This window comes from Syngnathus leptorhynchus, chromosome 1, assembly GCF_054491065.1.
Source record: "Syngnathus leptorhynchus isolate UIUO chromosome 1, UIUO_Slep, whole genome shotgun sequence".
Taxonomy (NCBI): Eukaryota; Metazoa; Chordata; class Actinopteri; order Syngnathiformes; family Syngnathidae; genus Syngnathus; species Syngnathus leptorhynchus.
The window spans coordinates 9,835,003-9,850,441 of NC_141195.1; the positions used below are offsets into that span (position 1 = coordinate 9,835,003).

General features: G+C 40.5%; 2 protein-coding genes across 2 annotated transcripts; both read left to right on the top strand.

Moving 5' to 3' along the window:
- Nucleotides 1–3,389: 3,389 nt before the first annotated feature.
- On the top strand, nucleotides 3,390–8,751 carry actr5 (actin related protein 5). Its single transcript, XM_085913664.1, has 9 exons — nucleotides 3,390–3,809; nucleotides 3,896–4,134; nucleotides 4,606–4,775; nucleotides 4,884–5,101; nucleotides 5,414–5,578; nucleotides 5,678–5,785; nucleotides 6,193–6,332; nucleotides 6,660–6,792; nucleotides 7,620–8,751. Exons 1-9 carry the CDS (start codon nucleotides 3,441–3,443, stop codon nucleotides 7,938–7,940), a joined length of 1,863 nt encoding a protein of 620 aa, XP_085769790.1. The 5' UTR covers nucleotides 3,390–3,440; the 3' UTR covers nucleotides 7,941–8,751.
- Nucleotides 8,752–10,596: 1,845 nt separating this feature from the next.
- Nucleotides 10,597–12,493, top strand: ndufa4l2a (NDUFA4 mitochondrial complex associated like 2a). Its single transcript, XM_085915508.1, has 4 exons — nucleotides 10,597–10,760; nucleotides 11,859–11,944; nucleotides 12,152–12,212; nucleotides 12,275–12,493. Exons 1-4 carry the CDS (start codon nucleotides 10,716–10,718, stop codon nucleotides 12,329–12,331), a joined length of 249 nt encoding a protein of 82 aa, XP_085771634.1. The 5' UTR covers nucleotides 10,597–10,715; the 3' UTR covers nucleotides 12,332–12,493.
- Nucleotides 12,494–15,439: the final 2,946 nt, after the last annotated feature.

Below are 15,439 nucleotides of genomic sequence, written 5' to 3' on the forward strand. Positions count from 1 at the left end.
ACCCACGTCTGGAGAGACGTGAACGCGTGCGTGTGTATGTCTGTGCGTGCGTGCGTGTGCGTGCACGCGTGCACGCGTGTGTGCTGAGGAGATATAGAGAGAGTCCTCCAGGCATCGCTACCATCCCCCCCTTGCCTTCACCACATCACAGTGGATCGGCTGCAAATGTCACATGTATTCACGTAATGTCAAAATAAATAAATGAGCACAGCCTATTTGGATGAGTTAAAAACAAATATTTCATCAATCGACAAGGATATAATATTTTATAATTGGCTCTATTTACTATTTATTCTGGATCAAGTCGAAATTCAACAATATTAATACATCGATTTATAATTATATTTACCTCTCATGATGATTTCTTTTATCTGTTTTGGACAGACATCGATTATTTTGCCTTTTTATTCTTCAAAAGCTCTGTTAAATTTGTTATCAAGGAGACCGATTTACCTTCTGTTGCTACAAAAAGGATTAATTCTACCCCATGTGAGCGTGCTCACACGCCCGCGTGTGTGGGGGGCTGATACGGAGGGGCTTAGTTGCATTTTAACACTGCTGACTGGGAGAAATAATCTCTGATAGTTGCCATGGTCACCGTAATTGGAAAGAGTGGGTGTGTGCGTGCGTGTGTTTTAGCGTGAGGTGTGGTGATACGTATTTTATTCAAACGAATTCTCGAGCATTTGTTTCAACATTAAATTTAGTTGCAATTTTCTCATATCGAAATAAATGTAAGTATGGCAACCTTTTTTAAAAAAAAAATTCTAGATTATTATAGAAATTGGTAGAGATTTATTAGTGCAGGTGCACAAACACACGAATAACCATTTGACCCCAAAAGAGGAAATAGCTGCCCTATAAGGCTTGAAGGACCACAAAGTGAATAAAGCTGTTGTGACAGACTCTGTGGTGAGGGGGGTGTAAGAATGAGTGTGTGTTTTGATTGTCATGGAGAGATAGAGGCTAAAGTGTGTATGTGTGTGTGCGTGTATGTGTGTGTGCCATGTGTATGTGTGAGTGATGCGTGGGTATGTCTGTGCGCTCACAGTTATGACAGGTTGTGGAGGAAAGTCACGGAGGTTGAAAGGGAGGTGAAGGTAGTGTGGCTCTGAAATATCAAGTGTCTTAAATCAAACCTTTAAGTCTGTCCACAAAATTGGAGTAAATATGACATTTTGTGGCTCATTTTAAGCACCCGTTGTTGTTCATGGAAATAACATCTACTATTTGTGCAGAGCATAATCAAGAGCAATGTGTGTGTGTGTGTGTCCATACATTTCCCCCAAATTCCTGATGGCCACCATGCCCTTGTTATTGTAATAAATGGTCCAGTACAAAACTATCAAAAAGAAATCCTTATTGATATGCTTTGCTTTATTGTGTTGTATTTTATGTTACTAATGATCAAATGTTTACAGATTAATAACAATACAGTTAGCATTTTAAGTTCCACAAAAATTACTTTTTTTTTGTGTAACAAATAAATAAGTAAAATGGACGTGTATATTTATTCAAAACATAACAACTGGGCTGAAATTGACATTTGGTATAAAAAGGCACAACTACATAAATAAATAAATAAATAAATAAATAAATAAATAAATTCCATTCTGGCCAGTGGTGGTGGAGTGGCCGTCACCACCCCTGGCCACCCCCTAGTGGCAACTTGGAGAAACAAAAGAAAAGACAATGATCATCATGTTAAAAAAAGAATAACTTAACATGTTAAGATTTAAAATGATCATAATTGTTACTTTATATTTTCATACCCCATGATTCACACCATAAGAAAATAAAATCCCAACTTCACTACTAAGGCAGTTCAGTTTTCACATCAATGTAATTTTAGCACATTAGATTTACATTAGCGATATTGAACTAATTTTGAATATTGCAGTATTTTTCTTTCCAGTAAGAAAGACGCATCTTTTCATCTCTCCTTTACGTGATGACTTTTCCCACGAAGGTCAATGACAGGTGATTTTGATTTTCCAACATGTTCGTGGATTGTGTGTGACGCATCCGCTATATTTGCGGATAGTGTTGTATCACATCTGCCGTGTTTGCAGATTTCGACAGCATATGTGTGTGTGTGTGTGTGTGTGTGTGTGTGTGTGTGTGTGTGTGTGTGTGTGACTTGAGTGCAAAATGGCCACATTTGTGGACTCTGTTGCAGCGTTCAGCTCTCCTCATCGCTCAACTCTCCCACATGCCTTGTTGGAGACTAACTGTCCTTTTGTGCCTCGACAAAATGGAGGCATCACAAGAGCGCCAGTATACACTCATATCCACCTTTGAGGGGTGTACCCTGTGTATGCTGTGTGTGTGTGTGTGTGTGTGTGTGTGTGTGTGTGTGTGTGTGTGTGTGTGTGTGTGTGTGTGAGTGAGAGAGAGAGAGAGAGAGAGAGAGAGAGAGAGAGAGAGAGAGAGAGAGACATGTGCATTTGAAGCATTCACTGAGATGAGAGTAAGTAAGCATGTTTTGTGTCCGTATGTGTCTATTGGTCATGTAAGTGAGTACGTCACCGTGTTTGTGTGTATGTGTGTGAGTTTGAGAATGTGAGTTGACCCAGATCTGCTTATTAGCATCAGGGTGGAGGGATGGGGTGGCGTGGGGGGTGCAGCAGTCACTTAGAGCTTTGTGCCTGAGCAGTGAACTGTGCTCATGTTTTGGTGACACACCATCATACAGCATCGCTTCTCCACGCACACACACACTCAAACACACACTTGTCCTACCTTCAACATCTTTCTTTTCCTGCCCTCAAATGACAGCAATAACCAGGAAAATAAACATGAATAACAACACAGTTTTCTGTATTGGTGATTTCTTGCCATTCACACAGACAGCCTGAAGGCAAACTGATATTATGACCTTGTGTATGATGACACAGCACTCCCAGTGGCACATAATGAATGCATCAAAATATATGCTTTCAGTTCTGTGGCTTTAAAATCTCAACCTCTGGCCTTGCTATGGGTAACCCAGCCTCCCACTTTGCAAAAACATGCATGTTGGGTTAATTCAAGATTTTAAATAGTTTGTCCCAACCCCGATTTCTGATTTTAATTCATTTATTCCCCTTAGATTACAGGAAAATTTTTGTTCTTTGTCTTATTCTCCTGCTGGATGAAGCCGTATTTATTTATTTATGTATTTATGTATTTATGTATTTATTTATTTATTTATTTATTTATTTATTTATTTATTTATTTATTTGAGAGTTACGTTTTAATTTTAGGCGATCCAAATACAACTCATTGACTTGAGTACAGTAAATAAAGATGTGCACTTGGTCTTCCGGTTACGGCATTTTAACAGCAAACGTTCAAGAAAAACATTCAAGCCAACCTCAATAGAGCGTCAACTAACACGGAACGTACAACTTAATCGTTTATGGCTACTCGGATCTGTTTTCATGTGACACACTTTCAAAATGGCCACCCCGCAACAACCGGTATGCCAAATCTTTTCATTTCGGGACTGCAAAACTTCTCCTGATCCGATTTTAGAGCCTTTGGCGGCCTCATATGGAACAGCGACCCCCATTGTGATCGACAACGGCTCCTTCCAGACCAGGGCCGACTGGGCGACGTTGGACCCTCCGCGGCTGCTCTTTCGATCGGTAGCAGCGCGCAGCAGAGGAGCCGCCCGAAGCGAGACCCAGATCGGGAACGACATTCCCAACCTGGAGCCTCTGCGGTGGCTGCTCAAGAGTCAGTTCGACCGGAATGTTGTGGTCAACTTTGAGATCCAGGAGCTTATTTTCGACCATGTGTTTACTCACTTGGGAATCACCTCCGAGGTTAGTGTCAATGTCATGAGTACTAGTGGGTTCACTGAGTTGAAGTTGATATTGGAGTTTTATTGAGTAGAAATTGTAAATTTCAGGGCCGCGTGGAGCATCCCATCGTGTTAACTGAGGCGCCCTGCAACCCCTTGCACTGCCGCCAAATGATGTCCGAGTTGCTGTTCGAGTGTTACGGGATCCCTCACGTCTCCTACGGAGTGGACGCCATATACAGTTTCCACCACGCCAACAATCAGAGGAATCTACGGGCCCCGCAGACCGGGATGATTTTGTCCTCTGGGTACCACTGCTCGCACATCCTGCCTGTTCTCAACGGCAGGTGTGAGACCCCTCTCAGTATCCTCTTCTGTTTGTTGGCTAATTACCTTCAAAATCAAGAAAACGTTTGATTGTTTACAGTTAATATTTAGGGGATTATCTTTAATTTCACACTGGAATAGTGTTTTGAAATAAAGGCAAATCAAAAGGCAACCAGCATCCACTTTGCAGTGGTTTACTGTTTGCAATGTCCCTAATATTTGGACAACCTGTACAGTCATACATTGATTTACAGCTCTCTGGATGATGCAGTAGTTGGACATAGATAGATAGATAGATAGATAGATAGATAGATAGATAGATAGATAGATAGATAGATAGATAGATAGATAGATAGATAGATAGATGAATAAATCATCAAAATCATCTCCGATCATACTGCTTCGTTGTAATTTTCTTCGAGCTCTTTACTAGAAAGCCATCAGATTCCCAGTGTTGTTCTCTAATGACTCTTATTTTGCCTCCCCTTTAGATTAGATGCGGTGAACTGTAAGCGTGTGAATGTGGCGGGAGGCCAGGCTGCAGCCTACCTGCAGAGGCTTCTGCAGCTCAAATATCCAGGTCACCTGCCCGCCATCACGCTCAGCCGTATGGAGGAGCTGCTGCATGAACACAGCTACACCGCTGTGGATTATCAAGAAGGTGCAGCGTATTCTTGAATTGAGAGTGAATCTCAAGTCTTTCTGTTATTCCATCAAAACCTGAATCGTGTATTCAACCATTGCTTTTATTTGCTTCACTCGTCTCCAGAGTTGGAAAAATGGCGCAGCCCGGAGTTTTACGAGCGCGAGGTTCACAGAATGCAACTTTCCTTCTCTGGCAAATTGCCCGGCGGCTGTGTGAGCGTGGAGGAGAGGCAGGAGAGGAGAGCGCAGCAGCTCAGGCGGCTCCAGGAGATCAATGCTCGACGCCGTGGTGAGAAGCTTCATCAGGACCAGGAGAGGCTGGACAGACTATTGGCCGTACAGGTAAGAAATATTTGGTCTGTCCACTCACTCACCCAGTCGTCCAATTTCTATAGCACATGTTTCCTACGTGCCTTTTTTGTATTCCTTTTAATACAGTGGAATCTTTATTGCAGGAATAATCCATATTTCAACAATAACCTCAGTAACTCAATTGCGATTCAGGCCTAGGGGTCTCATCTAACATTAAAATACACACGTCCGCAATTACAAAACGGACAAAAGTGACTATTTCGAATCAGGCCATTTCTTTTACATAGTTGTGTGCAACTGTGTTTTATGGAACAGCACCCTCTTGTGTTTGTGTACATATAGGAGCTGCTGGAGGATGGCTTATTGGATCAGTTCCACAAGAATTTGGTGAAGCTCAACATGGACTCGGCTGAGGAGCTGCAGTCGTACATCAGCAAACTGCAGCTGGCTGTGGAGCAGGGTCGCCAAAAACTGCTGCACAGCGACGGCGCTGAGGGAAAGACAGAGGTGAAGCGGAAAAAGATGTTCTCAAAGTTTTCGAACGTAGTGCCTTAACGCACTGTGGAGCTTGCGCCGACTTGACGCTTTTCTTGCTCTTTCTTCCAGGTGTCCGAGTTGGAACAGCACATGGAGGAGGGCGACGGCATGGCGATGATGTATCCTGACTTCTCTGAGGACACTCTGCCAGAAAAGCCTAACGGGAATGTGGTCCAGGTAAGGCGGAACCTTTTACATTAAGAAGAAAAAAATAACACCATTCAACAAAATAATTAAAAAAAAAAAAAAGTATCAATGAATTTTTATTTAATTTTGACAACATGAATGTTTAAAGAACAAAAAAGTCCCCCCCGACCCACACATTTAAACTCCAAAATGACATTATGGAAATCAAAAATAAAATTAAAATGTTTTTTTTTTCCCCCCAATAAACTATCTTCCAGTTCTGTGCGACATGCTAACCCGCAATTTTCATGAATTTCCCTTGATTCCCATGGAAAAGTTCACGCTCACAATTTTCAGAAATCTGCAATGCTAAGCTTCACCAAAGACTTCTCACATTCCCGTGTATGGAAAAATGTCAAGATGATCACAAAGCTGACCAAAGAATGATCTTTCTTCAGCCGGCTTTCAACATGGCGGAATACCACCAACTGTTTGTGGGCACTGAACGTCTGCGTTGTCCCGAGATCCTTTTCCAGCCCTCGCTGACTGGAGAAGACCAGATGGGGATAATGGAGACACTTCAGTATGTGTTGGCCAGGTAAGGATGCCATAAATTCGTCATTGGTGGACTGACGTCTAAAATCTAATTTATCTATCCATCCAAATCCTGATCACACTTTTGAGGTGGGTAAATTAAATGGCACGACAGAATCTTCCTTTCCAGTCCATACTTCATCAGACTGCATTGTGTCTTGCTCCACCCATTTGGGCTCCCAATATGGAAACAAACCAAAACGTGTCCCAGTTTTAGTAGAATGGAATGGAAATAAAAAATACAAATAATGTTGAACACTATTAGCTGGTTTGGGGTCAAATGTTGTGTATGATTAAAACATTCTTTGCTTCTTTTCCCGGTGATGTTCAGGTACACTCCTGAGCAGCAGGAGGCACTGGTGAGCAATGTATTCTTGACCGGAGGAAACATGCAGTATCCAGGCATGAAGGAAAGGATGGAGAGGGAGCTGCTCGCTATTCGACCATTTCAGTCTCACTTTAAGGTACTACATGATTTGTGTGTATGCTCTCAGGGTTATGCAATATTTCTCAAAAGTGAGGACACTGCCTTCCTTTTTCAAAATTCACAATGTCTCGCTTTCAAACTTATTTTACCTGCAATGGCAAAGTATTTATTTGGTTGTTGAATTGCACATTTAGTTGTTGGGCAGGTACTCAACACTAACAAACAAATATATATGTACAAAGTTACAAACATTGGAACAAAACGTATTATTCATCCTACTTGCTGATCCCCATAAAAATCTGATTGTTGCTATATTTCTAATTATTGGACATACTTATACGTGATTTCCAAATGGCCCAATTTAATTGGGCGTTTTTCAAGTGACGAGCTGTTACAGAGGTTCAGAAGTGTTATGGCTAGATGACCACTAGATGGCGCCAGACCCAAACTTCACAGAATCCGTCTTCATTCTTTATGTCATTAGTGAGCAGTCAGTTTGCTATTTTGGACCTCGTATTTTCTGTTTCTCTCTTCTTTTTTCTCTCTCACCATGTGGCCCTGAAAGAGTGACAGAGAATGAGTCAATTAAGGCACCAGCTAAGACAAATTAGAAGCTGCTTAGAAGTGAAAAAGGCAAAACATGAACAAAAAAACTTGTGGAAGTGAACTGAGATCTTTAGCAATTAAAGATAAACCATTTTTTTTCTTTACATTCTTTAAATTATTACAGTATGTATTCAACAGTAAAATGCTGTGTGCCGTCATTGTCTATCAAAAATGTCTGACATCCCATTCTTCACATACAACTGTCCAAATGATGTGCTTCCACCCATCTTGCTGTGTCATGGGCTCTATTCCCCCTAGGTGACAATGGCAACGCAGCCGACCCTGGGTGCGTGGCTGGGGGCAAGAGACTGGGCCCTGGAGCACCCTCCCGGTGGTGATGGTGGAGGAGCGGCCGGATGGATCAGCCGGCAAGACTACGAGGAGAAGGGAGGCGAATACCTTAGCGAGCACTGCGCCTCCAATGTCTTTGTCCCCATCAAGATCAACAGGACGCTTCCCGCTCGGCAGGCCGAACCCTCTGTCACCATGCCGACTGGAGCTTCTGAACCGGTTGGCATGGTTACGTCAGCTTTGAGTTCCTCTTCTTCTACTTTAGGAGCTCCCACGGCCTCATCCTAAAGTGACAATTTTCTGACTGCATATGTACAGTATTTGTGTACAGGATCGTTCTTTTCAGGGCAAGAAAGTCAAAATGGACGACACGTGCCTCCCTGAATAAGAGGCAATAGAAAATTAAATAGTGCCAGTCTTTATTTGAGGTGAGGCTTTTATTTATATTGGAATATTCGTAACAAATGTTACCCCAGCTATTCACGGGTGACTGGGACCAAGGCTGGTGAGGAATGGCAAAAATCTGCCGTTATAGAGTCATCTGTAAGAAATTGACGCCACCCAACATCCTTTTTTTAGTTCACTGTATTACACTTTTTGTAACAACATTTCGGTGGAGAAGTGCAAGAACCGAGGCAGACTGGTTTTTATAGCAGTATTTATAACAAAGTGCTGTCTTTTTGTTAGCGACCTGAGTAGTTCTAATGGGCTCAGCACTTAACGCTTGTGAGCCATAGCATCTAGGAAGTGAGATCAATACAGTTTGAACCGTTTTTTTCCTTCATGACTGAAAATGGGGCTATCTACAATGTTTATCTTTTGGAAATGCATGACACACAATAAGGCTTGTCCATTCATTTTGTGAAGGTACAATGGAAAGTGTGGTATGTGTGATAGATGAACTCATTTGGTTAATTGGCTTATTTTATGTTGTATCCATTTTTATTTGTGTTCTCAACCACATGTTGTCATGCACGAAACTCGAGTGGAACTCAGTGAATTTATCCCACCCCAAAATGATTCAACTGTCTGATAAAATTATGCTTATCCTGTCCGACGTATAATCTGTACATTTGTAAATAAACTTTTTTTTAATGTAGACTCAAGTTTATTAACAATACTTAGCAAACATGATTCTTTCATCTTTACCGGTGATCCTCATCAAACCACTTTGATTTGGGTTTATCAAACAATTTGTAATTGATGGTTGTGTAAAACAATAGAATAGTACGAAGATGGAGACTTGATATTTATTTATTACAGGAATTCATAACCCTCAAATACAGACAAGCTAACTCATGAATATTCAGTTAAGTTATCACTAACCCACGGTAACACAGTGGTAAAATCTGTGAAAAATTGCACACTTGTAAATGCTGGGTTAAAACCAACCCAGTTTAGGTTAAAAATTGGACTGCACAAAACAACCCATTTTTTGTGTAAAACAACAAATTGGGTTATTTTTTTTGGGTAAAGCAACACAAAGTTGGCCATTGGACAACATTCTTAAACAAATTCATGTGTGTGTGTGTGTGTGTGTGTGTGTGTGTGTGTGTGTGTGTGTGTGTGTGTGTGTGTGTTTAGTGCTTTTTCATGTACTGCAATGCTTCTGATGGGTAAGAGTAAACTGCTGGTGCAACTTCATGACTGCAAAAAGGTTCATTTTAAGTTCAGTTGATACTTTTTTTTTCCTCCGAGTTTGTTTCTACTCCATTTTGTTATCTAATTCCCCATGAAACACACTTTTTGTTTTAGACCTAAAGTCTGATGAACCTCAACTAATAATACAAGTCAGCATTACGTACTCGAAGCGCAAAGCTTTCTTGCTACATCATGCAGGTTGTGTTTATTTTTAAACAGGGATCTCTTTGTGTCAATTAGGAGGATTAATGGTGTGCTGCAGTCTTCCAGACCAGTGGTTACACCAGGCACTCTCCTTTAGAACAACAGACCAAAGTGACAGAAATGCTGGCAAACAATCACAAAGACGAATACAATTTTTGCCTTATAAATTCAATGTGAACTCATAAAATGGGTGTGCTCATTTTTGTTAGATGCTGTACAATTTGGTGTTTGTTTGCCAGACTTATGTTTTCACAATGTGTAATTGGACACTCACATACATATTTACATTGGGTATGGAAGGACGGGCAAATGTTTGTGCTTGTTCTTGCTCCAGCTCAGATTCACAGTGTTCCAAAAACATCACAACAAACACAATACTGTACTGATTTGCTTTCTGATTGGACTCCTAATGAGATGTTGGGTGCAGTCATAATTATGTTTTTGGTTACCTTAGTTAGAAGGACCACTTCAAATAATTTGGCCTTGATTGGAGGTTGAAAACACTTTACTGTGTGTGTGTGTGTGTGTGTGTGTGTGTGTGTGTGTGTGTGTGTGTGTGTGTGTTTATTACTGTAGTGTAGAAAATAAATGCTATATTAGCACATTTTCAATCTCTATGTATTTTTGTGTACCTAGTAAAGCTCAATTCCAGTTTTGTTGACATTGGTTTGTTTGATTCTTCTTTGACTTTTTGAAGCTGCTGGAGCTCCATTCCTGCCTCATTTTTTATTTGTTTTTGCAGCTCTCCGTTGGTCTTCGTTTCTCATGAGACTTCACATCTTCCTGCGTCTGTAACTGATACGTTGGGAGTGAGGAGGTCTTTATGGATACCCGTGTTTGTATGCCTTTCCATTTCCTCCAGTTTGCTCCCAAAGGGCCCCCTGAAGTCAAGAAAGCAAGGGAGCAAAGATCTTTTGCTCTCTACAGGAGCTTCCAGCGATTATTGGCAACATTGTAGTGAAATAATTTTTATGAGTCATAAAAACCTTGAAAGGAAAGCAGTGGAATTGATGGTAACAACAAGAGATCAGAGGCAACTGTAATCAGATATAAAGGAGACGTTTCCCCTCCTCCTCTTCCTCGCCCTCCCTCCCTCCCTCCCTGCCTCCTTATCCAGTGCAACAGGTCTAGATGGGAACTAATGATTGAACTAACTGAGACCGAGCAAACGCAAAGAGCTGATTTAAATCTCACTTTGTTAAAAGGTCGTGCGGTGCAATGATTTTTCGGACAGCGATGGAGCATGCCAAAAAGCACCCTGGTGTGAGTATTCTCATTCATTACTGCATTTAAAAAAAATATATAATTGCTTACAAGTTATGAAACATGCTGGCAATGCATATAATGCCATATGATGAAGTTGATCCTAATAAGACGTCAGCAAAAAATGTTGGTAAGAAAGAAAAACCCAGGAAAATTGTAAATGACAAAAGATGAATGCAAATCAAACATTGCCTTTTTTTGTAGTCCAACAGAATAATTTGCACAAAAAAAAGCACTCTGTCATGGACAAAAAAAATAAAATACAAATTTAATATTTATTGGATGTTAATGCTCCAGGTGTCACATTTAAAAGCTTCGTTCTACAGTTGATGAACTGAAATCAGGACTCTTCAGAATAGTCCAATATTTTGTTCTTCATCATTTAAGATGCTGCTTTAGCTCTTGATTTTATTAGTTCAGAAACCCTTGATAGTCTTTATATTTCATATAAGATTCATACATTTATATATATTTATAAATATTTATAAATAGACACAAAACTGTTCATAATGGAAAACATTTGAGGAGGGAATATATGATTTCGACCAGTTTGGGAACAGTGATGGACAGCAATGTTCTTTTCACTTCAGCTCATAAAAAATAGGAGCCAAAAGTGTTGCCTTTATGCATATTTTTATGATGTATATTTTAAATTGACAGCATCATTTCTCCATCAATTGACCCTCACACTAGTGTTGTTTTCAAAGTCAAAGCAGCAAGTGCACGTGTTTGGCGGTCTAATCATGTCTCATCTCATTTAATCTGATTCCTTAAGTTTGTTGGCAGCGTGCACTTGGAAAAAGAGCCACGGTGTGACAGGCGTGCGAGACTCAAAGTGGTGCAAACAGCCAAACTGACATAATCATTTGGGGCCAAGTGGGGGTTCCAAGTCTGCGCCTGCAGGGGAGAGGATTAGAATAAATATGTTTTTTTGCATTTCAAGTTTTTCTCTTGACAGAGAGAGAGCTCTTATTTGAGACCATGTTGTTTGTTATTAGTAATGCTTTAACTCACTATGATTACAATTCCGTCTCAAATTCCACCATTGGTGTAGCTGCTGTAATATTTTTTTTTCTCTCTGTTTTCCATCTCTCTCAGCTTATCCCTCAGTTTTTCTTCATCTGTTTGGGAATGGCCGGTGCTAGTCTATACCTGGTCCGCCTGGCCAAAGGACCTCATGTCACGTAAGGATCTTGACCTGGTGACACCGTATAGTAAATTGTGTAAAAAAAAAAAAAAAAAGTGTTGCTTAGGTGAAGAAATGAGTAATAAGGGGGATACGTAAACTCGTAATCGATGGATTAATTGGTTGGCAGATGGTGACATTCTTTTAGTCTGTCAAATTAAAGATGATGAGAGATTTCAAATGATCTCTGATGTGTGTGTTTTAGCTGGAATAAGACCAATAACCCTGAGCCCTGGAATAAACTTGACCCTACATATCAGTACAAGGTAAAATAATAACCACACACAATGCATCAAGACAAAACTAACAAGCCTCTTTTCTACTTCAGTTTGTGGCCATCACCACTGACTATGAAAATCTGAAGAAGGACAGACCTGAATTCTGAACGTCCAGGCAGACCATACAGTCACATGTAAATCCTGTAACCACATCAAATTTAAGTCCTTTCTAAATGTATTAGAACTGTGATTTGTGATTTTCCTCTTCAACTCTTATTTTTTCCCATTTTTCAAACAATTCAAAAATAAAGGCGACATATAAAAGAAAATACTTTTTTTGCTCTGATTACCAAATAAATATAAAAAGGACAAACGGTTAGAAGTTGAATTTTGGAATATTTGTCAGGACTGAGCACAAAAGCACAAAGCTAAAAATTTTGGGATATGCTTTCTGGAGGAAAGAATGTACAACCGTCCATTTTCTATCCCACTTATGTGAGCTGGACTCTATGATTGGTGTCAGATAGAAATATTTTTCCACGATACGCTATATAGTAGGTCCATCTGTTTACAGTGCCTGTGTGTGACTGTGTGTGTGGTTACCACCCAGAGTGTTGTGTACAGCAGATAACAATATCCCGTGTGTACACATGCTTGTCATCATTCAAACGTCTTTTGATCAGGCGTGATGCAGCAGTCCCCCCTGCACGGTTCAGTTCTGTTGATACACTGAAAGTCAACACGCTTGTCCTCATTACGGTTGCAGGTGAGCTGGAGACTATCCTGACTTTTTGAGAGAGGGGGGGGGGGGGGGGGGGCACACCCTGGACCGCTAAAGTGTGAGGCTGAAGTGGTAGCAACCAATAAGGAATGTCTTTAAATAAGGCATTAATGTTATTAGGCAATTTTTTTTTATCACATTTGTGTCCCAAAAAATAACAACATGAAGAATCTTATTTTTTTAGGAAGTGGGGTTCAAGTGAGGTGAAATAAGCCTACACGCGAGGAATGTCAGTGGGTTTAGGAGTCTTCCCTGAGGGATGCCCAAACGCCGCGTCAAAGCAGCGCTCAGGTCGTGAGAAGCGACGCAGATGCAATGTGGATGAGACACTATTTGTTTTGTAATGCTGCTTGTGCGTCTCTGAGGATATGCGTGTCCTCGCGTTTGTTTGTGCGCAATCGCCAAGGACCGGCCTGAAAGCTCATCTGACCTTTGAGCCGTTCTTCAGCTGGTCAGCCTCTGTGGACGTGACACATTTCATGGGGGAACTGGAAAGGCTGAGCTCGAAGAGAAAAGCAGTGAGACATGGAACAAAAGGGCCATTCATTTTGGGGGAAAAATAAATATTTAATGCTCCAGTAGGCAGCAGGAGCTTACAGTAGACTTGCAGTTTTGCATTTTTGACTAAAGCAATTAATGGAAATCCAAAATTACTACCAAAAAAAGTTTAATAACGTGACCAAATGTTTTGTGCAAAATAATTTAATATTGCCTCCGAAAAAGGAAAGAAAAAGGAATCACAGGCCCAGTACCAGGAGTTTGGGATTTTTCATTATTGTTATCATTTCATTTTTATTTTGTTGTGAGAGCCATTTTTTTTTTAAAGTTCAGTTCATTTTAATTAGGGATGTTTGTTACCTTTGACTGGTTTTATTTTTTTTAAAAATCACAAAGTATTGTATCATCAAGTAAATTGCAATTGCCAAACGACCGTTTCACCTTCTTTCTTCTGTCAGGCTGAAACAGTGATACAGAAATAAATACATTTAAAATCAACACCAAAAGCTCATTTATGAAATCATTGACAAAATTGAAAAGGCCATTTTTGCTATGATTGCAGTTAGTTTGTCAGTTTTATAAACTTATAGTTTCAGTGATCTTTTTGAAGTACTCTCATTGTCAGGCATCCATGTGACCCTAACTCTGAACAATTCATCCCTCCTGCCCCTCCCATCCTGACAGCAGCATTTACGCTGATGGCCCGTACCTGCAGCTTTCTCCACAGCTGATCACGGCTCATCAGCCACTCTATAAAGACCCAGCAGACTCAGCCAGATCATTCTCTTGCCCTACTGTTATGCTACCTGTCTGTTGCCCTATCTGTAGTCCTCCTGACCTGTTACTCTGCCTGTGTTGATATCCTTGTCACCTCCAATAAAACCCTATTTAGTCCAAGCCGCATTTGGGTGCTCTATCTCCATCTGTGACACTCTTTTTTATCTCCTTTATGAAAATGTTTCTTCCCCAATATCAGTTTTTGATTATTATTATTATTATTTTTAACTATAGCAACCAGTACATGTTCCGAAAGACAGTCCTGCAAGGAAAAGAAAGAATATTTCAAAGAAGACTTGCAGTGCAGCAAAGAGGACAAATGCCACAAAAATGGACAACTGGAAAGAGTGAGACAATTCCATTTTTTTTCTTATACATGGCATAAAACACTAGCTCCGGTGCACCGCAACCATTTATTTACTTTCTTCCTTGAATGATGCAGTAATTCCAGATATGTCTTTTATTGTCTTTGCACTGTTCCCAAATGTTATTTCATTGAAAGGAAATGACAAGAGGAAATGCCAGCAGTGTACCATGCTGGTTCTGTGTCAATCTACAAAGGTCCCTCCCTTGTTCTTTTCCACATTGTCAAAACAAGTAACAGTTCGCCAGGAATCTACAAACATTGCACGGATGTACAAAGATTTGCCATGCTAAAGAAAAACCAAGAACGCTTACAATTTTCATGTGCCGTGATACAAAGTCTGGGGTTCCCAGAGATTGGGACAAAGTCTGGTGCCCTCAAGAACTTGAAAGGGGCCTTAGTGACAAAAAGCCAAATACCTGAATGTACTTGTACTTGTCTTCTGTTTTTAATCAAACAATACAACCCAATTCAGGCAGTGGTGAATGGTACTTGAAAATGTACACATTAATTTGCATCTTTAGTTCATAAATATAGTTTTTACAAGTAATTAAATCATAGTACTTGTACTCATAACTAAATGCATGTGTGCTTCTGTGAAAAAACAATTGAGCAAGTTGTTTCGTGCTGAATCGCCCGCTGAGCTCCAAGTTGCCATGCTCTCACATGGTCAGTGAGTTAGTCTCCCCATCTAGGAAGGTCTTGGCGTTTAGCGCCGTCTTCTGGAGGCACTTTGCACTGATCAGACGTGAAAGGGGATTGTAGTGAAAGCACAACATGGAGTTTGAAGAACTATCAAGTTCTGGTGGCAAACTGATGACCTACTTTCGAATCTGCTTTCATCACTGTCCAATG

What these genes read in the sequence shown, in the direction of transcription:
- ndufa4l2a (XM_085915508.1), top strand. Translation starts at nt 10,716, where the DNA reads ATGATTTTTCGGACAGCGATGGAGCATGCCAAAAAGCACCCTGGT. An exon ending in GCCAAAGGACCTCATGTCAC is followed by an intron (nt 11,945 to 12,151) that starts GTAAGGATCTTG and finishes TGTGTGTTTTAG; the next exon opens with CTGGAATAAGACCAATAACC. An exon ending in ACCCTACATATCAGTACAAG is followed by an intron (nt 12,213 to 12,274) that starts GTAAAATAATAA and finishes TTTCTACTTCAG; the next exon opens with TTTGTGGCCATCACCACTGA.
- actr5 (XM_085913664.1), top strand. Translation starts at nt 3,441, where the DNA reads ATGGCCACCCCGCAACAACCGGTATGCCAAATCTTTTCATTTCGGGAC. An exon ending in ACTTGGGAATCACCTCCGAG is followed by an intron (nt 3,810 to 3,895) that starts GTTAGTGTCAAT and finishes TGTAAATTTCAG; the next exon opens with GGCCGCGTGGAGCATCCCAT. An exon ending in CATTTCAGTCTCACTTTAAG is followed by an intron (nt 6,793 to 7,619) that starts GTACTACATGAT and finishes TATTCCCCCTAG; the next exon opens with GTGACAATGGCAACGCAGCC.